Consider the following 20,863-nt stretch of genomic DNA (forward strand, 5'->3'; position numbering starts at 1 on the left):
TTCTATACCACACTTTCACACATCTGCTCACACATCCTGTTCTGTTCATTTCTAATTGTCAGGCTTGACAATTCCGCTTGTAGAAAAAAAGAAAAAGGTAAAAAATACCTTGTTGAGATCTGAGATCGAGATCTTTGACAGTGGAAACAGCAGTTTACAAATTAACCACCAGGTCCATTAGTAGAATATCCTTAATTAATAACCAGACGTTTCAAGTTGGCCTTGAGCAATGATTTCTTCCCTTCCTTTCTTCTTTTATTTTTGTTGTTTTTTTAAATTTGGGTGAACTGACCCTTTAAAGCATCTGTTGTAGTTCATGTATATTACCAGCAGATGTCAGTGCAGGATCAGTCACAGCTTTAGCATCTTTAGACTGATGTAATGCGGTGATGTCGGAATGAAGACAACGGAACATCTGATTAAGGAGCATTTCCCCATAATTGTGGCCCATTTCTTTGTGAGTTGTGGACTGATTGAACATTTGATTAAATTTATCTGTCATTTCAACTGTAAAAAATACAACTAATAGTAACTAACATTTCTTTAGGAGCAGAGTATAAAACTGACAAAATATAAAACAAAACACAAAGGCATCAAGACAAAAATTGGGTGACTGTTCAAATAAAGTGCATATAAAGCAATAAAAAAAAGATATATCTAGATGCATACATGTAAACATACAAGCACAAAGTAGAAAGAGAATCTATCAAAATTGTGAAAAGTGAATATGTTTTATATGCATGTTTTATTATGTTAACTAAGGTGTGTAAGTGGTGGCTATAAGGTGTTTAACAGTCTGACAGCCGTATTCATAAGCCAATGAAGTTTTAAGGGTTACAGAGGAAATAGAAACATGCAAAATTCATAAACAGCTAGATTATAGTGGGAAAAAGTGCAAACTACAGTATTACCTCAGCAGCTGAGATATGGCTGAATATTTTCATAAAATATTTAATCATTTATAGCCTATATTTTTAGCTTAAAATCTCATGTCCTTATAATTCTTCTTAGAATATTTCTCATTTCATAAATTAGACGGCTATTTTTAAGGGTATGGCGCAAATATGTAGACACATAAACTGATTTTATATGAATATCTTAGTTCTGGGACATTCGTGTGCGCTCAAAACTCCTATATCTCCGATAGCCGTGAAGGCAGCATCATGCAGCTTGTGTGCTGCTGCGTCTCGAGGGTGACAGCATGACACACAGGCTGAGCTTGTGTCCGCCAGCATGCCCGCTGTTATCCGTTATCTGTCTTTAATGAAGCACTTCAACAGCCACAGAAGCGCTGCCACAGAGAGCTGCGTTAAATGAAGTGAACCTGGGCGCGCGCGCGCTATTGGATGAGCATCTGGCGCGCGTCTCCGCCTCTCCTCGCATCATTCCGAGCGCTCGCGCCCGCTGCGGATGCGTACGATGGGACGGTCTCGCGCTCTGCTCCCCATCTTTCTCCCTCACTGAAGCCGAAGATTAACTCCAAACACAACAATGGGGGGGATTTGACGCGTAGCAGCCTGCGCTCCATTTTATTAGAATTTAAAGCGTCGTGTTTTGGTTTATTCCCGGTGAAAATGGCGACGGGAGCAGGCTGGCAGCCTCCGTACACCTCCTCGACTAGCAGCACCACCAAATATACCCCCTCTCCAACATCCAGCATGTTTTACGACGCGGGTTTAACGCTGGAATACACTCAAGACCTGCATTTAAAGATGAGCAAGAAGATTGCACAACTGACCAAGGTCTGTGAACGTGAATGAATGACGCAGATAAAGTGATTTAGTCGTTTGGAGCATGTTGGGATGTAGATGGAGTAGTACCGTAGACAGGGGTTGATGTGGGATGTAAACGTGCTGCTGAGGAAGGAAGTGTTATTTTGTGTTATTTTTTTACATTAACTGTCGTGCAGGGCAGCAGGTGTGATGCTGAAGTTGGATGTGTTGGTATTTAAGAGCATATTTCACTGTTCTGCATCCCCTCAAGGTTCATAGGTCACCATTAAATACTCATGAAAGGTGTGTTGCACTTATATATCCATTCATTTACTTATTTATGTGTTACTTACCTAGAAAGAGTCCCCCACTGTGACCTCACTGCTGTGCTGTGCCTGCATAAAAATAACTGACAAGACTGTATTTCATGAGTGATTACACTGATAGCTAAGAGCTCTCCAAAAAATGCCCCGAGGACTGTGCTGCTGTGAATTCACCCCTCTGCCACACCGCTGCCTAACCTGTGCATGTTTCTTCTGCCATCCTCAGCGCTGCCATTGCCACCCAAGCGCTGAAGGAAGTTATGTAATCTTGGAGGGATGCAGGGGTTTTGGCAGAGCTGCTTCTTTGTAGTCCACCTGAAACCAGTGTAGGATACTATGTCGCTGAGTAGTAGAGGATTTAAGGTGGCAGCTACATTTGCAGCGTCAAGGCTTTTGTCTTAGAGGAAAGGTGGATATACATTGTACAAGAATTTGTACAACCGTGCTGTGTGTAGAGAGGACAGATTTTTACATAACACGCTTTGTGATTCTATCCCAGTACAGAATTAGAGTACAGTAGGAGTAGGATAAGCTGCACAAACATGCACAGCATTGCAAATAGATGGAAAATGTGGCTGTCCAGGAGTGCAACACAGTGGTTTCAGTGGTTGATAATTAAATTTGCAGTGGTCTGGATAATGAGCACTGGAATTAAGGTCCACAAACAACAGATTTAACACTTAATGCTTATTGGACGGCAATCATTTCTAAGTGGAGTTTATATTTTCTCTCCAAATCGTGTGTAATGGTGTGAATACAGTGCGACTGTTTTGTCTGTCTGTGAGCTGGCTCTGTGATAGACAACCTGTGTTTCTTGGCCAATTCACGCTGAGAAATGCTGCGTTTCTCTGTTTTGTATCCTAGTAATGGAATATTTTGGGGTTTTGAGCTGTTATATGTAAATGTAGATGTAATAAAAATGATTTTACAGTGACTGAAATCCCTGGCTTAGTAGAGACAATTAAAAAATGGATTCCTCAGGTTATTTCAAGAATTCAGGTGCATTTTACTGCATTTCTACTGTTGTAATCTCAAGCTCTCTGTAAAAAGCAAAGAGCACTTCCCCCTTGTTGCGCATCCAGATGCTTTTTAAAAATTGAAAGTGTTACGGCAGATTCGTGAGTCTGTGTTTTGCTATTGTGTTGGTATCTGCAGGCTCCGGCTATCTGTTTACCAGTCGTGCTCAATGTGCCGCATGTGTTACTCTTCCATGGAAACATTTTCATTTCAAATGAGTGCATCAGACGTCACTGCATCGCTGTTCATGTGTTCGGGTTGTGATTCTTGCATCAGCTTAATCCAAGTTCTCTGAAGCTGTTGTGTATTTCATTCATCCTGCATTTCAGTCTCGTTGATAGCTACAACTTTATGTTTACAGCGACGTGTGTGTGAGCACTTTGTGCAACTTAACTTTCACTTGTTTGTTCAGGCAATGCTTCCTGCAGTCATGTTCTCACGCAGCAGGCAGAAAGTAGGACATTATTTGTTATACACGTGAGAATCTTTCTTGTTTTGGACTTGTTCAAAGGAAGCACGCAGAAGGACATCTCACATTACCTTGTAACGTCAGCAAAAGGGATAAATTAAATCCCAAACCCTTCAGAAAATATTGAAATAATTTGCTGCCTGCAAGCAACAGAGAAAATAATGAGGAGTATGACTGTATGGTGCAGGATGGCCGGCTCTGTTCTGACTGATCACATGTAATCTGTGTCGTGGTCTGTGGCTGCAAAGACATCCTGGGTTCTGCCTTTCATACCGTTACATCATTTTGAAGAGTTAATACAGTGCCTCATACTGTAGATACCACTAAGCATATTTTTAAAATATTAAAACTCAGAGAAAAACATGACTTTTTCAGAACACTTTCACTGCACACACATGTGAAGGCTTTGAATAGCGACGTCTCAGCTATTTTACACTCACCAGGTGGAACTATATCAGATGAGAAACAAGAAAATGGTGAAATCTGAAATCACGGCCTTTAAGTTTGTCGTACCTGCACTGTTTCCTGGTCGCTTTTAGCTTGCAGTGTAAATGCGTAGTTATGGTTCAAATGCAGAATGCATTGTTCAGCTATTATAGTAACATCTACGGCTTCACAGCTGAACTGAACTCTGCGTTTTAAGAAGGAAATTTGTAATATAAAAATCAACCCTATTTACAGTATATAGCACTTATCAAACAAAGTCATAAAGTTCTTCATATAAAAACAAAAACACAGCAATAAGAGAATAAAAGTAATTGCTAAAACAGGATAAAAATACTAAAAGCATATAAAAAGAGAATAAAATTGACCCCAAAAAATTGACCCTTGAGGTGCCCTATACTTGACATATGGTTGTTAATGGACACGCAAAATTTTCTGTCTGAAAGATAAGATCTGATGCAAGTGAGTTGGATCGGATCCGACCAGATATGCCCACCCATTGCCTCAGTCCGTCTAATGAAATGCTGTGATCGATTGTGTCCAAAGCTGCACTCAAATCAAGCAGAACAAGAATGGAACACATGCCAGCACCACTGGTCATTAAAAGGTCATTTGCGACTTTATGAAGGGCAGTCTCTGTTCTGCGACGCTGATGGAAAAAAAGCTCAAAATGAGTTTTTTTCTTGCTGTGGTGAAGCACCAACAGACAACAATCCATTGAGCATTGAGCTAGAGGTCAAAAGGTCACTCGTATGGTTTGTTTCTATCTGCGATTTCCACCGTGTGCATGAAATCATTTGTGAGTCATCATAGTGGTAGAAAAGTCAGTATTGAACTTGAGCTCCAATGAGTTTGAACTCATAAGCTCGAAGTGGTAACCAATGAGAAGACGCCAGAACAGGGGTGATATCATTTTATCTTCCTTAGTTGATTAATTGATTAGTTGATTGACAGAAAATTAATCACCACTATTTGGATGAAAAATAGAAAATTCTCTGTTTCCAGCTTCTCAAATATGAATATGTTTTGGTTTATTTAGTCTTGTATGACAGGTAAACTAAATATTTGTGGGTTGTGGACTGTGTGGACAAAAGAAGACACTTGAGGACGTCACTTTGGACTCTGGGAAACAGTGATCAACATTTTTCACCATTTTCTGACAGTTTATAGACCAAACAATGAATTGATTTATTGATAATGAAAACAAGTGTCTGTTGCAGCCCTAATAAAGATAAAAACAGTAAAATCAACAAATAAAACACATCAAAATTTATAGAAACTATAAAAAGAGGAGAAGCCAGAACATAATTTTTCTCACATCTTTGAAAAATTCATATTTTGATTGATATTTTTGATAAACTGACCACGTATTAAAAATCTCAACAGTAAATTTCTTGCTTAAAAAAAAAATCTCAAAACTAAATTTGGTGACGTACTAACAGCTGTAGTACAAAAACATCCCTCTGCCATAACCAATGGTGGATGTTAAAATGCATGCTGGGATACTAGTCCAACCAAGTTCACACAAGTCAGCTGCCAAATCATTCTGGATGAGCAGGAACGCTCTCTGGGTTTTGGAACTGGGACAGCACTGAGGCAGTGGCTGATGACGTTTCACGAGTCCTCGAGGTCACAAGTACAGACAAGAAGACGGAGGCCTACAGTCTATGCTGTTGTGTGCAACGCAGCCCTGAAATATTAAATAAATACACTTGTCTTTAGGCTCTGTTGTTGACATTAAAAGATTTGAGAAACTCCAGTTCTTCCAGTTTGCTTTTCCATTTCTTAGTCTTTCCTGAATATCACAGAACTCACTATGTGTGTTTCCTCTATCAGAGAGACTCACTGTGTCCTTGTTCCTTCCCTGCTGTGTTTGGGATGTGTAGTAGTGATGCTCAGGGAGGAAAGTGTGCACGGTGCAGACTGAGTGTCCTTGGCGCCTTAGAAGAGGCGCAGAGACGAAAGAAGGAACAGATGCAAAGAGCTGTCACACCAGGACCGCGAGGACAAACTAAATGCACTGTGTGCTTCAGCTAATTGGATACAGAGACTGTGCTGCCACTTCATGGCGCGTCTGACGAAGGAAAACAGTGGACTAAAAGCTCAAACGTCGAGGGATCCTGTTAAGACTACAGCACCTCTGAGAATGCGGCTCTCGTTAATCCTTTAATTAGTGAATATGATGGTAATCCTCTGTAAATGATGAGAGCAGAGCAACAGAATCATTCTTTGCAAGTGTTGTTTGAGCCAAATGCTGCAGTTGTTCTGCTCCAGACATTAATGACCTTTTATTCTGCGGTTAAATCAATAGTGATCTACTGTGGAAAATGTCCTTTAGCCCCAGAAACATCCCTCCTGGCTTGAACTATTGTCAGCTGTGCCATCATTCCTCATTCAGTCTGCACAGCGCAGCTCCATATTTGACTTCTTTATGATAGACTGACCAGACTGTAAATCTGCCTCATAACTGGCCTTTTGATGACAGTATGCTATTGACCAGTCATTCGTCCGCCTCTGTAATGATAGATGCAGTGCAGTTTGATTGATTACACATCTAGAATTGATCAGCTCTTCTCTAGTTGGGGAGACGTCAAACTGAATTGAGTCTAATGATACATTTTAATGAAATTCTTCTGGGTCTAAACTGCCTTCCAGTCTGACAGAAATAAAACCATACAGTAAGAATCTGTCGTCTTTTTTTGTAATTATGCAAGAAAAGCATCATTTTAAAGAACTTGCCTCATTTTAGTGACCACAGTTGCCTGATATCATAACTCTGAATGCTGATACTTGTTCTGCTCGGGATCATCCTTGTCCATCTGAAAAGAGTTAAATAGAATAAAACGTTACATTATATGTAAATGTGCTCAAGCGCAAAGGCTCCACTGAATAACTTTGCATAGGAAGATGTACAAGAGGAATAATTATGCCGACAAGCGTTTTTTTTTTATCAGCCGTTTGAGGTTTCTCAAATGAAATCTTACATATCTGCACAATGACTCAACCTTGAAAAAAAAAAAGATCCATAAATTAAATGACATCAGTTCAGTCGTAACATATGGATACTTCAAAGTTTTGATCATTGAAGACAGTGTTTGATGGGGTTTTATATGAATAATTAAAACCTCATATACCTGAACGACAAAAGAAGTTGTTTGTCAGTGTTTCCCCAAATATCTATTGTTTCTGTGCATCAACTCTTGGCGTGAAAACAAGGAGCTCATGGAAGATGTTTCTGAGGAGGCACATGTTGGCTGTTATCACTCACCTCAAGCCAATGAAGAGGTCAGCAGCAACAGGGACTGTTTCTTCCCCAAGAGGATTCATGAAGAAGGAAAAAGAAACAGTGGTAGATGTCTTACTGCTGGTTTCCAGCATTGTATGACTGACTGTGACTGCGGTAGCTGTAGGCTGTTGTGTCGCCTTTGGGCTCGGTTTGATTGGAGCCTCAGGCCTGAAAACTGTCCTGTGAAACTCCCCGCAGAGAGGAGAGGAAGAGGGTATTTGATGTCACTCTAAAAAAAAAAGTCATATCCAGGGACAGACTTATTCATGCTGTGCTTCACTTTCATAAGTTTGCTCACTGGGGATGTGCTCAGTAGGTTGGTAAAAATGGGAGGAAAATGAAAACAACAACAAAATTACAAGTCATGTGTGAACTCAGTAGTGTCGCAATCTGCTTCCACACGACCATCCATCCACAACATGTCTGCTGTAGACCTTCCACTGCCTCCAGGTTATAGATTTGAGCTTTAAAAATCCAGATAATCCTAAATTTTTACTGCCTGTGATTGTTTTCTGGGTGGGCAAGCCTCTGAAAAAATATTTAAACTACAGGACAGTCAGCTCATATAAAATACTCAAAATACTTCCACACATTACTTCATTACAGATGTGTCGGTGCCATGATTGTCCGTTCAGCGTGGCTCGTAAAAAGATTCCACTATTTTGCTTTTTTGCCCATTTCTGCTCTACAAAGTTTAGCGTCTCAGCCTCTTTTCACAGCTTCTAATCATTCTTGTTGCAGGAACGACATTATAATGCACTGACTAAATGTGTCATACCAACGAGGGCTGCAACCAAGGTTTCTTTATCCAATAATCTCTTGAGAATAACAGAAAATAGCAAAAAAATACTCACTACAGTTTCCCAAAGCCCTAAGTGTTGTCTTCAAATTGCTTTGTTGTCCGGCAAACAGTTCAAATATATTCAATTTATAATGATGTAAAACAGAAAAGCAGCAAATCCTCACATTTAATAAGCTTGAACCAGAGAAAGTTCAACAATTTTGCTTCATTAAACATTAAATAAATTCAATCAATATCACATGAACACCCCGAACCATGTTAAAACTGTAGACTAAGAAAAGATGTGTGTTAAAAGCAACAAAAAAAGCAACAAGAAGACTAAAGAAAAGAAAAATAAAGTGACAAACTGTTTGTAATGTATTACAATTACATTAATCTATCAGTCCAAGCTTACAATATTATTTGATCCATGTATAAAAAGCATATGTTTTCTTCACTGGTTACTGCAGACTTTCTCTTGCAACTGACATTATTTATAGAAACCCAGCTTTTGTGTTAGACTGGAGACACAAATAGTGTTGTGAGGTATCTTTATTCCTGGGAGATGGAGAGACAACGAAAGAAAAGAGAGGAGGAGAAGAAGAAGACAAAAAAAGAGAGAGATAAAAGGATGAGAGCAAAGGGAAGGGGAGAGAGAGATGAAAGCAGCGGGCGCACCAGCGTCACTAAAATAATCATGTATAATTGAAGGAACACTTCCATGGCTGACTTGCTGCTGGGAATCAGAGGCTCACACTCCAGCAGAACAGAAGGAGAAAATCTACCTTTCTCCGACTTCTTTCACTACCAGCTGAAACAAGCTGTAGTGCTATAGTAACACTAGTGATGTAGTAAACAACAACAACCAGGAAGTGATTGTAAGAAGGACACAAACATGAGCAAAAAGCTGTTATGTTTGATGAAAAATAAAGCAAGTTTGATGCGAAATACTGTCAGACAGTGTCATAGAGATAGGATAGGATAGCAAGGTTAACACATCAGCTCAAAATATAAAAAACATATCCGTGCAGATAGTTTTACTTTCCAGGTTTTGAGACATCTATCTAGGTTTTTACCTCTTTTCCAATACAATTAAGGTAAATTGAATATTGTTTGTGGTGCTTAAAGCACTGAAAGGAACTCTGGATAATCCACAGTAAAGCCGAGAGGATTAGTCGATTAATTGATAAGCTGGACAGAAAATGAATCGTCAGACATTTTAATAGTTTAAAACATCTTTCAATGCAATACATTTTCTTCTTCCAGCTTCTGAAATGACTTCTTCTTCTTTTTCTTTGTCACATGTGGGTTGGTTTTTTTTCACTGCGTTTGAAGATGTCACCATGGCGTCTGAGACTTTGTGCAAGGCGTTAGGCTTCACATCGTGTTGGATAAATATATGAAAATTATTAAATTAATAGTGATGGAAAGAATCCCACCATTGCAGTTTGTATACTAAATAATTGCTTGGTTGAACTACAGAACTACTGCCAAGTGTAGTATGTAGTAGTACTCCCCATCGGGATTATTACTTGGATGTTTATCCAAGTGGTATTTAAATATCAGAAAGTTTGTAATTACATGGGTGTGTTATTATTCCTGATGGAGGATAATTACCGTGTATACATCCCTTACATACTGTAGTATGTGTGTAAACTTTTCACCTCACCTGTAAGTAGAACTTAATGTGGAGCCGCTGGTTTGGACGCCGGCGGGGCTGTAATTCAGCTGACCATGACTGAATATTAGCTGCTCACTGGGGGCCTCAATTTTCTGAAGCTTAAGCTTTTTTTAAAGCTCCTGCATTTACAGGAGGACCCGCATATTATTTACCTCCAGCGCTTCTAAAACCTACTTATATTTCTGGGGGAGAGAGAGAACAAGCATGACTGACAAGATGTTATTCACTTAGGCTTGTGTGCGGCGGGTACCACAGCCAGTAGAAGGCTTTTGTGTGACCGTATTTGAAGGCCATGAGGGATTTAAAGGTATTTTTTTGTTCAACAGACAAAAAAACAGCTTTTTTTTTATGGAGGTGTATTTCCTTTCGATAATTTCTGTTTAATGTTTGCTTTCTGTTTCAGTCTCCGTCTTCTTTTATGTGAATTAATGTATTTGATGAGATCTTGGCTCGGTTTGTTAGCTTAACTTAAATCAAGCACAGTTTTCTTCAGCTTTGGGAAAGAAAAATGGCAGACAAACAGTTAAGACAGACAGAAGACGCTTCCGAAAAAGGAAATGAATATATTTTAGAGAAACTGCCGCGTAAACACAACTCTTGTCTGTGGATAATGCCATCTTTAATCAAACTGCGAGACTTATTTGTCTTTTTTTTCTGATGTTATTGGTATTGATTCTTTTGTCGCACTCTGAATGCAGAACTGAGCTTCATTGTAGAACTATCGATCTGATATTGAATCAGTTAATAAAAGCTTTTTTCCTCTCTATCCTCATTCTGTCATCTGATTCTCTTTCCGTCTCCAGGTAATTTATGCTCTCAACACCAAGAACGACGAACACGAAGAGGAAATTGAGTCTCTGAAAGAAGCCCATGAGGATGAGGTACGGACACCACAAAGCACAAAAACACCTCTTATTTAGTATAATTGTATAAAAGTGATAAATTCAAAAGGATGACCCCAGCAAGTAGTCATGAGAATCAGAGTACGTTTTAGTCTTGAAATGCTGTTATTTCTTTAATTTCAGTGGAGAAATTGGAGGTTTTCTGTTGCCTGTTGAGTATTTCAGGGCGCTGCAGTGGGAGTCAGAGGGGAAGTCGGCGATCTACTGGCACGATGCAATTTTGGTGTCAACTCACCGTATTTTAGCTGTCTGCCCCCAACCTGCAGGGAGATGGTTAATGCTGCCCTGTTCAGACCTCTCCACAATCACACATTCCAATTTTGTTGCATGCAACTTATCTGCTTCAACATCTTGTTTTTGGCATCAAGGTAAAGATTAATATCTTACCAGCATCTGTCATCTACAACAATTTGTAGGTTTGAAGCCCTCCCCTTTCTGCTGATTAATTCACTTTACAGTTGTTTGAAGGCAGCAAGTACTGATAGCTGCCAAATTAAAGGGAAAAACCAACTTAAAGTGTGTTGAGACCCCTTTACACTGTGTGATTTTGGGCTGTCCGAGACGGAAGAGTCGTCAATCCAAAACGGCGGTCCTAGATCGCACTGTGAAACGCGTGCACCGACAACCGATGTGCTTTGGCGACCAAAGACAGCCTGAGGCAAACATTTAAGACCAAATTCTCACAATGTGACTGCTGCTACTACCCACATCTACAAACAAACCAATCAGAATACGACATGAAATGACACAGAATACAAAAGTGACTTCGTTGCATTTTTAAACAAGATTTTATCATAGGCATCTCTCCCAATGTGACACGCAATAAACCTACATGATTGTTGTTACCACAGAGTCTAAAGGTGCTGTTAGTAAGGCATCTTTCCACCAAAGGCGTCCAGAACAGCTTCAGACTTCTTTGGATACATTCTCCAAACTCTACTGGAGGAATAACCACCATCATTATTCCAAAAGATACTCCCTCATATGGTGCTTTGACGAATTGACGTGTCACTCTAAATCCTGCCATACTGTGTGTTTAATTATATTTGGTGACTGTGAAAGCCGTAAACAATCCGGCGAACCCTCCTTACCTGTTTGGAACCATCTGCTTTCATTACGATTCTCTGATCATTTATTCAGCTTTTTTGCTTTAATTTGTCACCCGTATGTATAGTATGTAGCTCCATCTGCAGTCTCGAATCTGAGTGAAGCACATTATCAAAGCGTGATTAAGCATCTCACATTGCTCTTTCCTTGAATAAATCTTGTTAAAACACCACCAAGCTGCTGCAAAAAAGGAAAAAAAAGGAGCTCACAGGAGCAGCATATTTAACTCCTGTAGAAGAATATTAGTCCTGTACGTCATGATTGTTTCCATCTATTGACGCTGTACATCAGGAATCATATCATGAATGATTCCAAAACACAGTTGTCAGTTTCCATGTTCAACATGCTTTAACTTTAGTCTACTGTGGATTTTCTGGACTGGTTTCACAGATGTAGAATAAGTCTGGCTCCTGATCAAAAAACCATGATCTCCAATGACAGATGGAGTTTATTTAAGAACAAGACCTCAGTCTGTATGAAACAGGTTTTCAATGTTGTTAATTTCATTCTTACTGCTTTCAGAGAGAAGCTCTAGTGTACCATGGACTGAGTTGTTGATTTAATTAGGGTTGCTTTCAAGTGTCAAATTTTTCTAAGTGGGACTTTTTTTCCACTGCCAAGAAGCATTTCTCGGAGGCAGCAGTGTTTTGCCTGTTCTTTATTTTATTTATTTCCACATTTTACCCTCAAGTGCTTATTTTCACCTACACTTTATGTGGGTTTTGGAAATCCTTTACATGTTGTAATGGAATAAAATCGTTTTATTGTCATACTGTGAGTTCTTTATGTCACGTAATACTGTATTGTGTATACTGACTGTTTATCCCAGAAGTCATTTAAGAGACAGAACTATGAGTTGAATTCTAGTGTTAAATTATTTCTGCAGCATTCAAGATGTTGACTGTTTTGTTTTTCCTTGTTGCTCAGGTCCAACATATTGTGACAGAAACCAGAGATAAGATCATGCAGTACAAGAGTAAGATGGCGGACGAGGCTGACCTGAGGCGGCGGCTGGCCAGTCTGGAGGAATCTGTCGAACTCCACGAACACATGAAGAGACAGGTCACTCACTGCTGCTGGGCACCGCGGGGACTTCATTTAGTTTGGTTGTGTTTAGCGTAGCTTAGTCTAGTACATTTTCTTTCTGATGTAATTATCTTCCTGCCACATTGTGTTGTAGTCCTGCTGTAGCCTTTAATGAATTATTCAAATCTTGAGTTGAGCTGCATGGCATCCAATAACCATTTGTGTAATGTATTGCGGTTTTAATGTGAAATAATGTAATGCAGCTGATGTAATGTTTCCATTCTCTCAGGCTTTAGCAGAGTTTGAGATGTACAGACAGAGAATGGAGGATTCACAGCTCTGCACCGAGGCCCAACACACACAGAGAGTGGTGTCCATGAGCAGAGAGGTACGGCTTTACACACACACACACACACACACACAAATGTATATAATCACATGTCCTAGTAAAGGACAATGTTCTGCTATTTTGTGCTGAGAAGATGGAGATGCAGTGTCATTATGATGCTGATAAGACATTAAAAAAGACAGAAGATTGCTCATAAAATATTGTCGACTGTACTCAGTTGCACTAGTATTCAACATTTGTAAGTTGTAAGAGTTAACACAAAGCATAAACCACTTGTTTCACTAGAAGATACCACTGTCCACCATCTTTACATTTATATTTAACACTTACGGTTTCATCCGAAGTGTCTTACAAGCATGGCAAGACAATCAAGTGACTCAAAAGAGCCATGGTGCAAATTTTAAATTAAAGTAAGAAACGACTGAAAGTAGACAAGTGCATAAGAAATACCATAAACATGATGATCCTTCACTGTATGTGCCGTTGCTGTGGTAACGGTGTGCCTAATACACAGAATATCACAGCAGTTTTTTCAATTAAATAAATAAACAGATAAATAACTTTGACATAATGCTAACTGGCATATACTGTAGCTAGCGTTAATGGTCAGATGTCAGTCATCCAATATAACATTATAGCATAAGCTGCCAGTTTTACACAGTACCTGCTGGTGAAACATGAGTGGCATACTGGTTTCATGTGGCAGCAACATACTTATAATAGTCCCACAATAGTCAGCAACTGCACATGCAAGTAAAGAATACCTGTTAAGAGCGGTGACGCTAAACAATTTGCACAAAACCGGCATTGCAGAGAAAAGTGATATAATCATTGGTGGCAAACAGTATGTTAACAAGAATCTGTATATGCTAGTGGTAAATGCTATCTGCCACTAGAACAGGAGTCAGCCAGTTTTGATCTCTGGTGCTTGCTGGATTCCTCTTTTGTATGACTCTTGCTTCCAAGATTACAGGTACACACATAAATGAAGTTGGCACAAAGTCACGTTAATTGACGGAGAAAGCGGTAGGTTGCATTTACACATCGCTTGCAAGGCTGAGTGGAGGTGTTGCATCGTTCTTCACTGTCTAGCTGTAAAGTAATACAATAAGTGTTGATTGCAGAAATTATATTAAGTCACAATTAAACCATATAGAATGTAAAGAAATGTAGGATAACTAAGTATTTAATCTAATCCAATATAATGACATATATCATATCATTTCATGTCATAAATCATCTCATGCCATCGTATGACACATCATACGCGCCTGCTTTTGTGGAGTCTGATGGCAGAGGGCATGAATGAACACTCGAAGTGTATTTAGATGTGATGAGCTTGTGGCTGAATGAGCTCAGTTCATCATCTATGTCTGGATTGGTCTTCAGTATGTTAGCGTTGGTCTTGTCCCTCGTCTTCCCTCTTTGCCACTGCCTCCAGACTGTCCAGCTCCAGCTTGACCAAAGAGACGGCCTTCTTCACCAACTGGCATCTCATGACATCACATCCCATGTTACATTTTTATATATTTTTTCAACCTCGTGTCTGTCCGATCTTTTGATGTAACGCCGCCGACGCTTGAGAAGCTGTGAGCCTTTGTTTTGGCACCGAGAGAAATCCCAAATGAGTATTCTGACAATATAATAGAATGAAATATTTTTGCACTTTTCTGAATAGGCGCTGTAAGCATTCAGCTTGGCACTGGTTGAGACTGGGTTTGGCAATTACACATAAAATGATTCAAACAGAATAGAATATTTCCCGTGGTTTCAATAGGTGGAGGAGATGCGTCGGGATTTTGAGGAGAAGCTGCGGGCGTTCACCCAGACTCAGGCCCAGTTTGAGGCGGATAAACGGCGAGCGCTGGAGGATCTGAGGGCCACCCACCGCCAGGAGGTGGAGGAACTCCTCAACAACCAGCAGAACCAGAGCGCCACCTCCACCGAAGACCAGGAGAAACTGGCCGAGCTGCATAGACAAGAGGTGGGCTAAGAGTGAGAGATAAAGGAAGATAGATGTGTCTACTGGAAGGCTAAAATGTCTGGATTGAAGCATTTTATCTTTGGCTTTTGTGGAGAGTTTATACAGCAAGTTACTTGATTGGGTAATTGCTGTACTAGAGGCTTATTAAGTTTTTGGGCATGAAAATTGAAAAATGTAGGGTTGTGTTGTTGGTGCAGTTGGCTTATTAGTATAATATAAACCTGCAGTGGTTATAATCTGGCCGTAGACCATTGTTGCATGTCATCCCTTTCTTTTATTCCCATTTTTCCTTTCCTATCAACTGTTAACTTTCCAATATAACAGATTAACCATAGACAAAAAAAAGAAGAAGATGGCAGTTTAATTCCAAAATATTCTAGAGTTTATTCTGGCAGCTTTCAGGCAATATGACTAACATTCAAGTCCAGGAAAAAAAACAACAAAAGATTTACTCTTTATTATCCGTCTCTGAATGTAGGTGGAGGCACTGATGGAGAGAGTGGAGGAGCTAACGAAGGATAAGGTGCGTCTGGTGGAGGAGTACGAGGCAAAGCTGGGCAAGGCTCAGGAGTATTATGAGAGAGAGCTGGAGGCCATGAGGAGAACACACCAGCTCACCACTGAGAACCTGCTGGCCTGGAAAAGGACTGAGGTAGATCAACAACATAGACAAACACAACAAAAAACAACTTTACTTTATCTCTAGCCTGTCTCTGTAAAAGGAATACTGTTTCCTAATGATCAATACAACACTTTATGTTCTTAAGCATCAATCAAACTATATTTGTATTGCACCTTTCATACAGGATAGTGCTTTACAGATGACCGACAAGCAGAAAATAAGACAGAAACAAAGTAAAAAGTAAAACAATTTGAGACTAATGCAATGAAAATGTAATAAAACCAATAAAATACATTAAAAATAAGACAAAATCATGGTTAATGCAGTTATTTCCCCCTGTAAACTCTATATATCTTAACAAAAACTGGGTGAAAAGCAGTTTGAACTCAAAATGAAGGTATTTTTCAGTGCAAATTAGTAAAAAATGAAGACAATTAAGCCTCAAGATACCACTTTGGTCCCTCGGGGACAGTGAAACAAGCTGAAATCACAACACCGACCTATTCACTGTCATTTTAGGCCCAATCTGAATGTCCACGCTCACGGACTCATGGACTTTAAGGCGGGTTCCCGCTAATTCCGCGAGGGCTTAGGGCTGTACCACTGTAAAATCGTCAAGTGCATGAGGGCTCTCTCACAGACATTTTGAGCCCTTTATGCACACTTTCTGTAAGTCCGCATTGCTGCAGACTTTACCTGAGGGAATTACCCACAGTTCATAGCGTTGTGATGTTAAACCAGCATTAAATACAGGGTTACCATGCAGAGGAAGCTTTAAAAAAAAAACAGTAAACAAACTGGCACGTGGGTGTTCAGCCTGGCATAGTGTTTGCACTGGTATGCCTAAATTTACAAAGAAACACTACATTAACAAGGATTTAAGATGGTACATAAAAAAACACATGAAATTCAGAGGAATGCAAGCAGAGGTTGTATTACACACCTAATTTATTCATCAACCATTTCTTTTCATTTTTGCTTAATGATGCTGTTACCTCTCATCCACTCTGTAAGGCAAGAGCCCGGAAGATGTTCAAATCAGGCAGTCGGCCCCTTACTTGATTTTATACTTTGTTTAATGTATTATGTGCTTTATGAGTGAGTGATAATAAAGTATTTAATCTTAAATCTTAAGTGCCTTGGCCATGAGGAAAGTAAAAAATGTAAAATAAAAAGTCCCAAACCCACAATTGTATAGAACATGTTTTGGTGTTGTCAAGGTAACATGATATTTACACCATTGCAGCCTCTCACTCTCAAGCACTTAATAGGTGACATCATGTAAGTCCATGAGTGTTCAGGGTTTAGGGCTTAGGGGGATATATGGATTGGGCCTAATAAAGATGTGCCAAACACGTTAGCCATCATTTCCTACTTTTCACATTCAGTAGAAAAGGAGTAATTAGGTACCTAATCAATGTAAGTCCAGTAGCTGCTAAATGTTTCACTATGTTCACCAGCTAGTTGCTTATGTAGTCACTCTGCCGTTTAGCGCTGGACAGATAACACAGAGGTGGATTTCTCAGAGCTTTTTCGATGCCTGGTCCCTGGGATGTGTTCATGTTTCAGACTGAATGATGTAATGCTTCTCGTGTTAAGGTTGAGCTTCGTAAGGAGTTCCAGGCTCAGGAAGCAGCGCTGCAGCGCTCTCTGTCCAAGCTGAGGAGTGAGCTTCAGAAAGCCCAGGAGGAGGCCCGGGAGAACCGAGACAAGACCAACAGACTGCAGACGTCACTGGCCAACGCTGAGGGAACCATCAAGGTGTGTTTGTGTGGATGATTTACTCTCTTAAATTATTTGACTACGATGAATGAGACCAAACCTCTCATTCACCAAACGTGTGTTCATTACCATATCTTTAGCTGCTCATACTGTACTAATTAACCCATTTCCTCTTGTATTTACTGTACAGTTCTCCCAAAAAAGCGCAAATAGTACAAGAGTCTTCTTTTTTGTTAAATTTGGGTATGAATGTAGGCTAAATTGGATGGAAAAACTGTTGCTGAAAACAAAGACAAAAGTAAAAACCTCCGGGCTAAAAATGTTTTCAAGAATCTCAAAGTGGTAGGAAATCTAATGTGGTGTGCACTGATGGTCCTGCAGGCAAATCTGTAGAGCAGGAACTGCTGGATAGGTTTATGTGACTCAAGGCTGTGGTGGGAGGGATATGGCTTGGTTTTAAAAATACTAAATGCTGCATTGCTGTGCTATTATTGTGTGTTTTCTTTGTGTGCTGCAGAACCTGCACAAGCAGCTGGAAGAAGCCATCCAGGACGGAGAGATCTGGGTGATGCAACTGAAGGACACTGAGTATGAACTAGAGGGCAGCAGGGAACGAGTTCAACAGCAGGCAACTGAAATCCTCCACAAAGCCAGTAAGATGTGCTTCTACCTATTGCACCACTTCTACCATGCCGTGCACAGATGCTTTACACAGTTTTTAAAGGAAAATACCACTATTAGTCATATTTTTGTCAATTTTAAGTGCATGGTCATGCAAGTATGGCATTTGTTTTCTTTAGTCAAATGTGTCAAAATGAACAAAAGAGGAAATAGTGTCATGTTGCAAATTGCAGGTTGCATGTTACAAATTTGGTGACCCAAATAAACATCCTGAAGATGTCTGTAAAACTGCATGTACCTGGAGCCTTTATGCCACAAATAATCAGATCCGTCCCCATCAAAAATGCCTCATGCAAACTGATTTGTTTGCAAATAAACTTAATTCAGTTTGAAAGCGCTGGATTAAACCTTTTTTATAATTCAAAAGATGAAAATTTGTCATGTAAACTCTCTTTTCACTATGTTCTCTTTTTGGAACATCTGCTCTTTTTCTGCACATCAAAGATTCACCACACTATTTTACCAGTTCTCTACCAATTTTTACGAGCAGCAGGATGTTCTCAGGGTAATGTTTGACGCTTATGGGGAGATTAACAGAAAGCTCCCTGTCTGTTCAACAACTCCAGACGCTGTATACGTCGACGAAACTGTTGCCTCAGCAGAAACGCAACAATAATGTCAAACGCTCTACACAGCTCTGTCAATTTTAAAGGTGTGCTCGTGGAGTTCAGTGTGTTTATAGCTGACGTTTTGTAGTTGGACTGCTTGGAATAAGTTTAAGGATAAGTTTGATTGGACTGTTCCCAGGCCAGATTGGCTCTCTGCAGGCCACCCAGATGGCCCACGAGGCAAGCATCAGGAACCTGGACCAGGAGCAGAGCCGGCTGAAGGAGAAGATCAGCAGGTTGGAGGAGGAGAGGGAGGCTCTTCTCAACCAGAGCCAGGCCGCCAACGAGCAGCACAGACAACAAGTCCTTAAATTAGAACAGGTGCTTTTAACCCTTTCCTTAAACCAAGTCCAGTCTGAGGGGAAACATATAAAACTTACAGCTTTTCTTCTCCTCAGTCTCTGCGTGAGGAGCACCAGGGTTATGAGAAGGAGCTCACCAGGTTGAGGGCACACTATGAAGAGGAGATGCTTCGCTTTAAGGAGGCACAGGTCAGAGCGCTGGAGGAAATGGAGGACAAGCATCGGGCCATGACAGAGGAGGCCCAGCAGGAGAAAGAGGAGGAGAAGAAACTCGTTATGATGGTGAGTGCACAGTTGGCATGGAATTGTCTGTGTTCAGGTTTGTGTGAAGAAGAATGGATTTAGATGGATTTATTCTTTAATAATTTGACAAAAGGATAAGTCAAGGTCCCTTTACTAGCTGCATCTCAGTCTTCATCAGGAAATGGAGTTCTGTTATCATAACTGAAATATCTGAGCAAACTCTATTTGCTGATGAAGACTCATTTGAAAACTCCAGAAAAAGCTGGTAGAATAAGTGAACAATGATTTTTCAAGCTACTGTTCCCAAAGTCAAGACTGTACTTTCTTTTTAGTAGAGAAATGAATATTTTATAAGAAATCAATTGTTACTAAAAAGCATTTGTCATATAAATGACTCGGGCTGTTTTTCATTTCAGTGCCCTTTAAGTCATTTCCTTACAAAAGCCACCAGTTATATTTGTTATATATTACCATCTAGAAGTATACCGTGTTGCAATTTTAATGTTTCTATGATGTATAATTATAATTTACCCAGTGTTATACATTGTTTATTCATTATTCATTATTTATTTGACTGCAAACACAAAAAAGTATGATAATCTAATTATATTATTATAAGTAATACACAATCAAATATATATATATATATATATATGTGCACACATCACTGATCAGCCAAATAAACATTACACATTATGTTCGTTTCTTCCAATTATACTGTCTTAATCTGTTTTATTGTAGTATGTACATACTGAGTTTTGGAATGAAGTTTCCTTCTGTTTTGATTGGTTTGACTGTTTTGGCTGGTTTGACTGGTTTGACTGTTTTTGGCTTCACACATAACTGACAAAGTTTGTAATTCATCTAAAACTTTCAGCTTATTCATGCTTTTATTGCTCTTTTTTTATTTTTTATATTCGTTGTATAGGTGTTGCCCCCATACTTCACTCCACTAAAATTGGGTAAAATAAGTGAAAAGCACATGTAAAATGCCTGCTTTTGTCAAAACTGCAACAGCTTTGTCATCTTATATAAGCTATGAAAGGTTTTGAAGAGAGCTTATGGTCCATTGTTACACTGAAAACATGATTTTAAACACCATTTCAATATTAACACCATCTACAGTATGAATACTAATAAAGAAACAATTCCTCCTGACCTCTACATAGAGCATTTTCAAGTCATGACCCATTTTAAATACACAGATTATTATTAAACCAGCACAAATTCATGTATTGAACTTTTTTTATACATGAAATGTTAATGAATGAAGAGCAAATAAAACATACAAGGACAATTCTTTATAATTTAAACATCAAGCTATGCATACATCACTGGTTTCAAGTATAAACAATTTCCCAAGAAACATTTTTCAACATCTAACAAATGTATATTTACCTGTTATATTTTTTCTCTGGTTAGAAATGGTGTACACATACATACATACATAAATTCCATTGATTGGTTTGAATGAATGATGCAGAAGTGACAAAGTAATTTATGAACTTCTCTGTCTTACCAAAAAACTGAATCCTACATTTACACTCTGCTGTGTGAGTCCATCAAACCAGCTGTCAGCATCACTGCAAGAAAAGTCGAGCTCA

The 20,863-nt window shown here is 39.4% G+C and overlaps 1 protein-coding gene across 2 annotated transcripts in view; it reads left to right on the forward strand.

Annotated features, from left to right (window-relative positions):
- Positions 1-1,263: 1,263 nt before the first annotated feature.
- The window catches only part of LOC122976325 (protein FAM184A-like), a 56,488-nt gene continuing 36,888 nt past the window's right edge, over positions 1,264-20,863 (forward strand). The window contains exons 1-10 of one of the 2 annotated variants that reach the window (XM_044344733.1): positions 1,264-1,742; positions 10,517-10,594; positions 12,650-12,784; positions 13,038-13,136; positions 14,875-15,081; positions 15,560-15,733; positions 17,303-17,464; positions 17,943-18,078; positions 18,854-19,035; positions 19,113-19,298. In XM_044344733.1, coding sequence (XP_044200668.1) covers positions 1,347-1,742; positions 10,517-10,594; positions 12,650-12,784; positions 13,038-13,136; positions 14,875-15,081; positions 15,560-15,733; positions 17,303-17,464; positions 17,943-18,078; positions 18,854-19,035; positions 19,113-19,298 — 1,755 coding nt within the window. In that variant the 5' untranslated portion in view covers positions 1,264-1,346. The remainder of the gene's footprint in view (positions 1,743-10,516; positions 10,595-12,649; positions 12,785-13,037; positions 13,137-14,874; positions 15,082-15,559; positions 15,734-17,302; positions 17,465-17,942; positions 18,079-18,853; positions 19,036-19,112; positions 19,299-20,863) is intronic. The other variant, XM_044344734.1, reaches the window with a different exon arrangement.

The sequence above is a fragment of the Thunnus albacares genome, chromosome 24 (assembly GCF_914725855.1).
Source record: "Thunnus albacares chromosome 24, fThuAlb1.1, whole genome shotgun sequence".
In the NCBI taxonomy this organism is placed as follows: Eukaryota; Metazoa; Chordata; class Actinopteri; order Scombriformes; family Scombridae; genus Thunnus; species Thunnus albacares.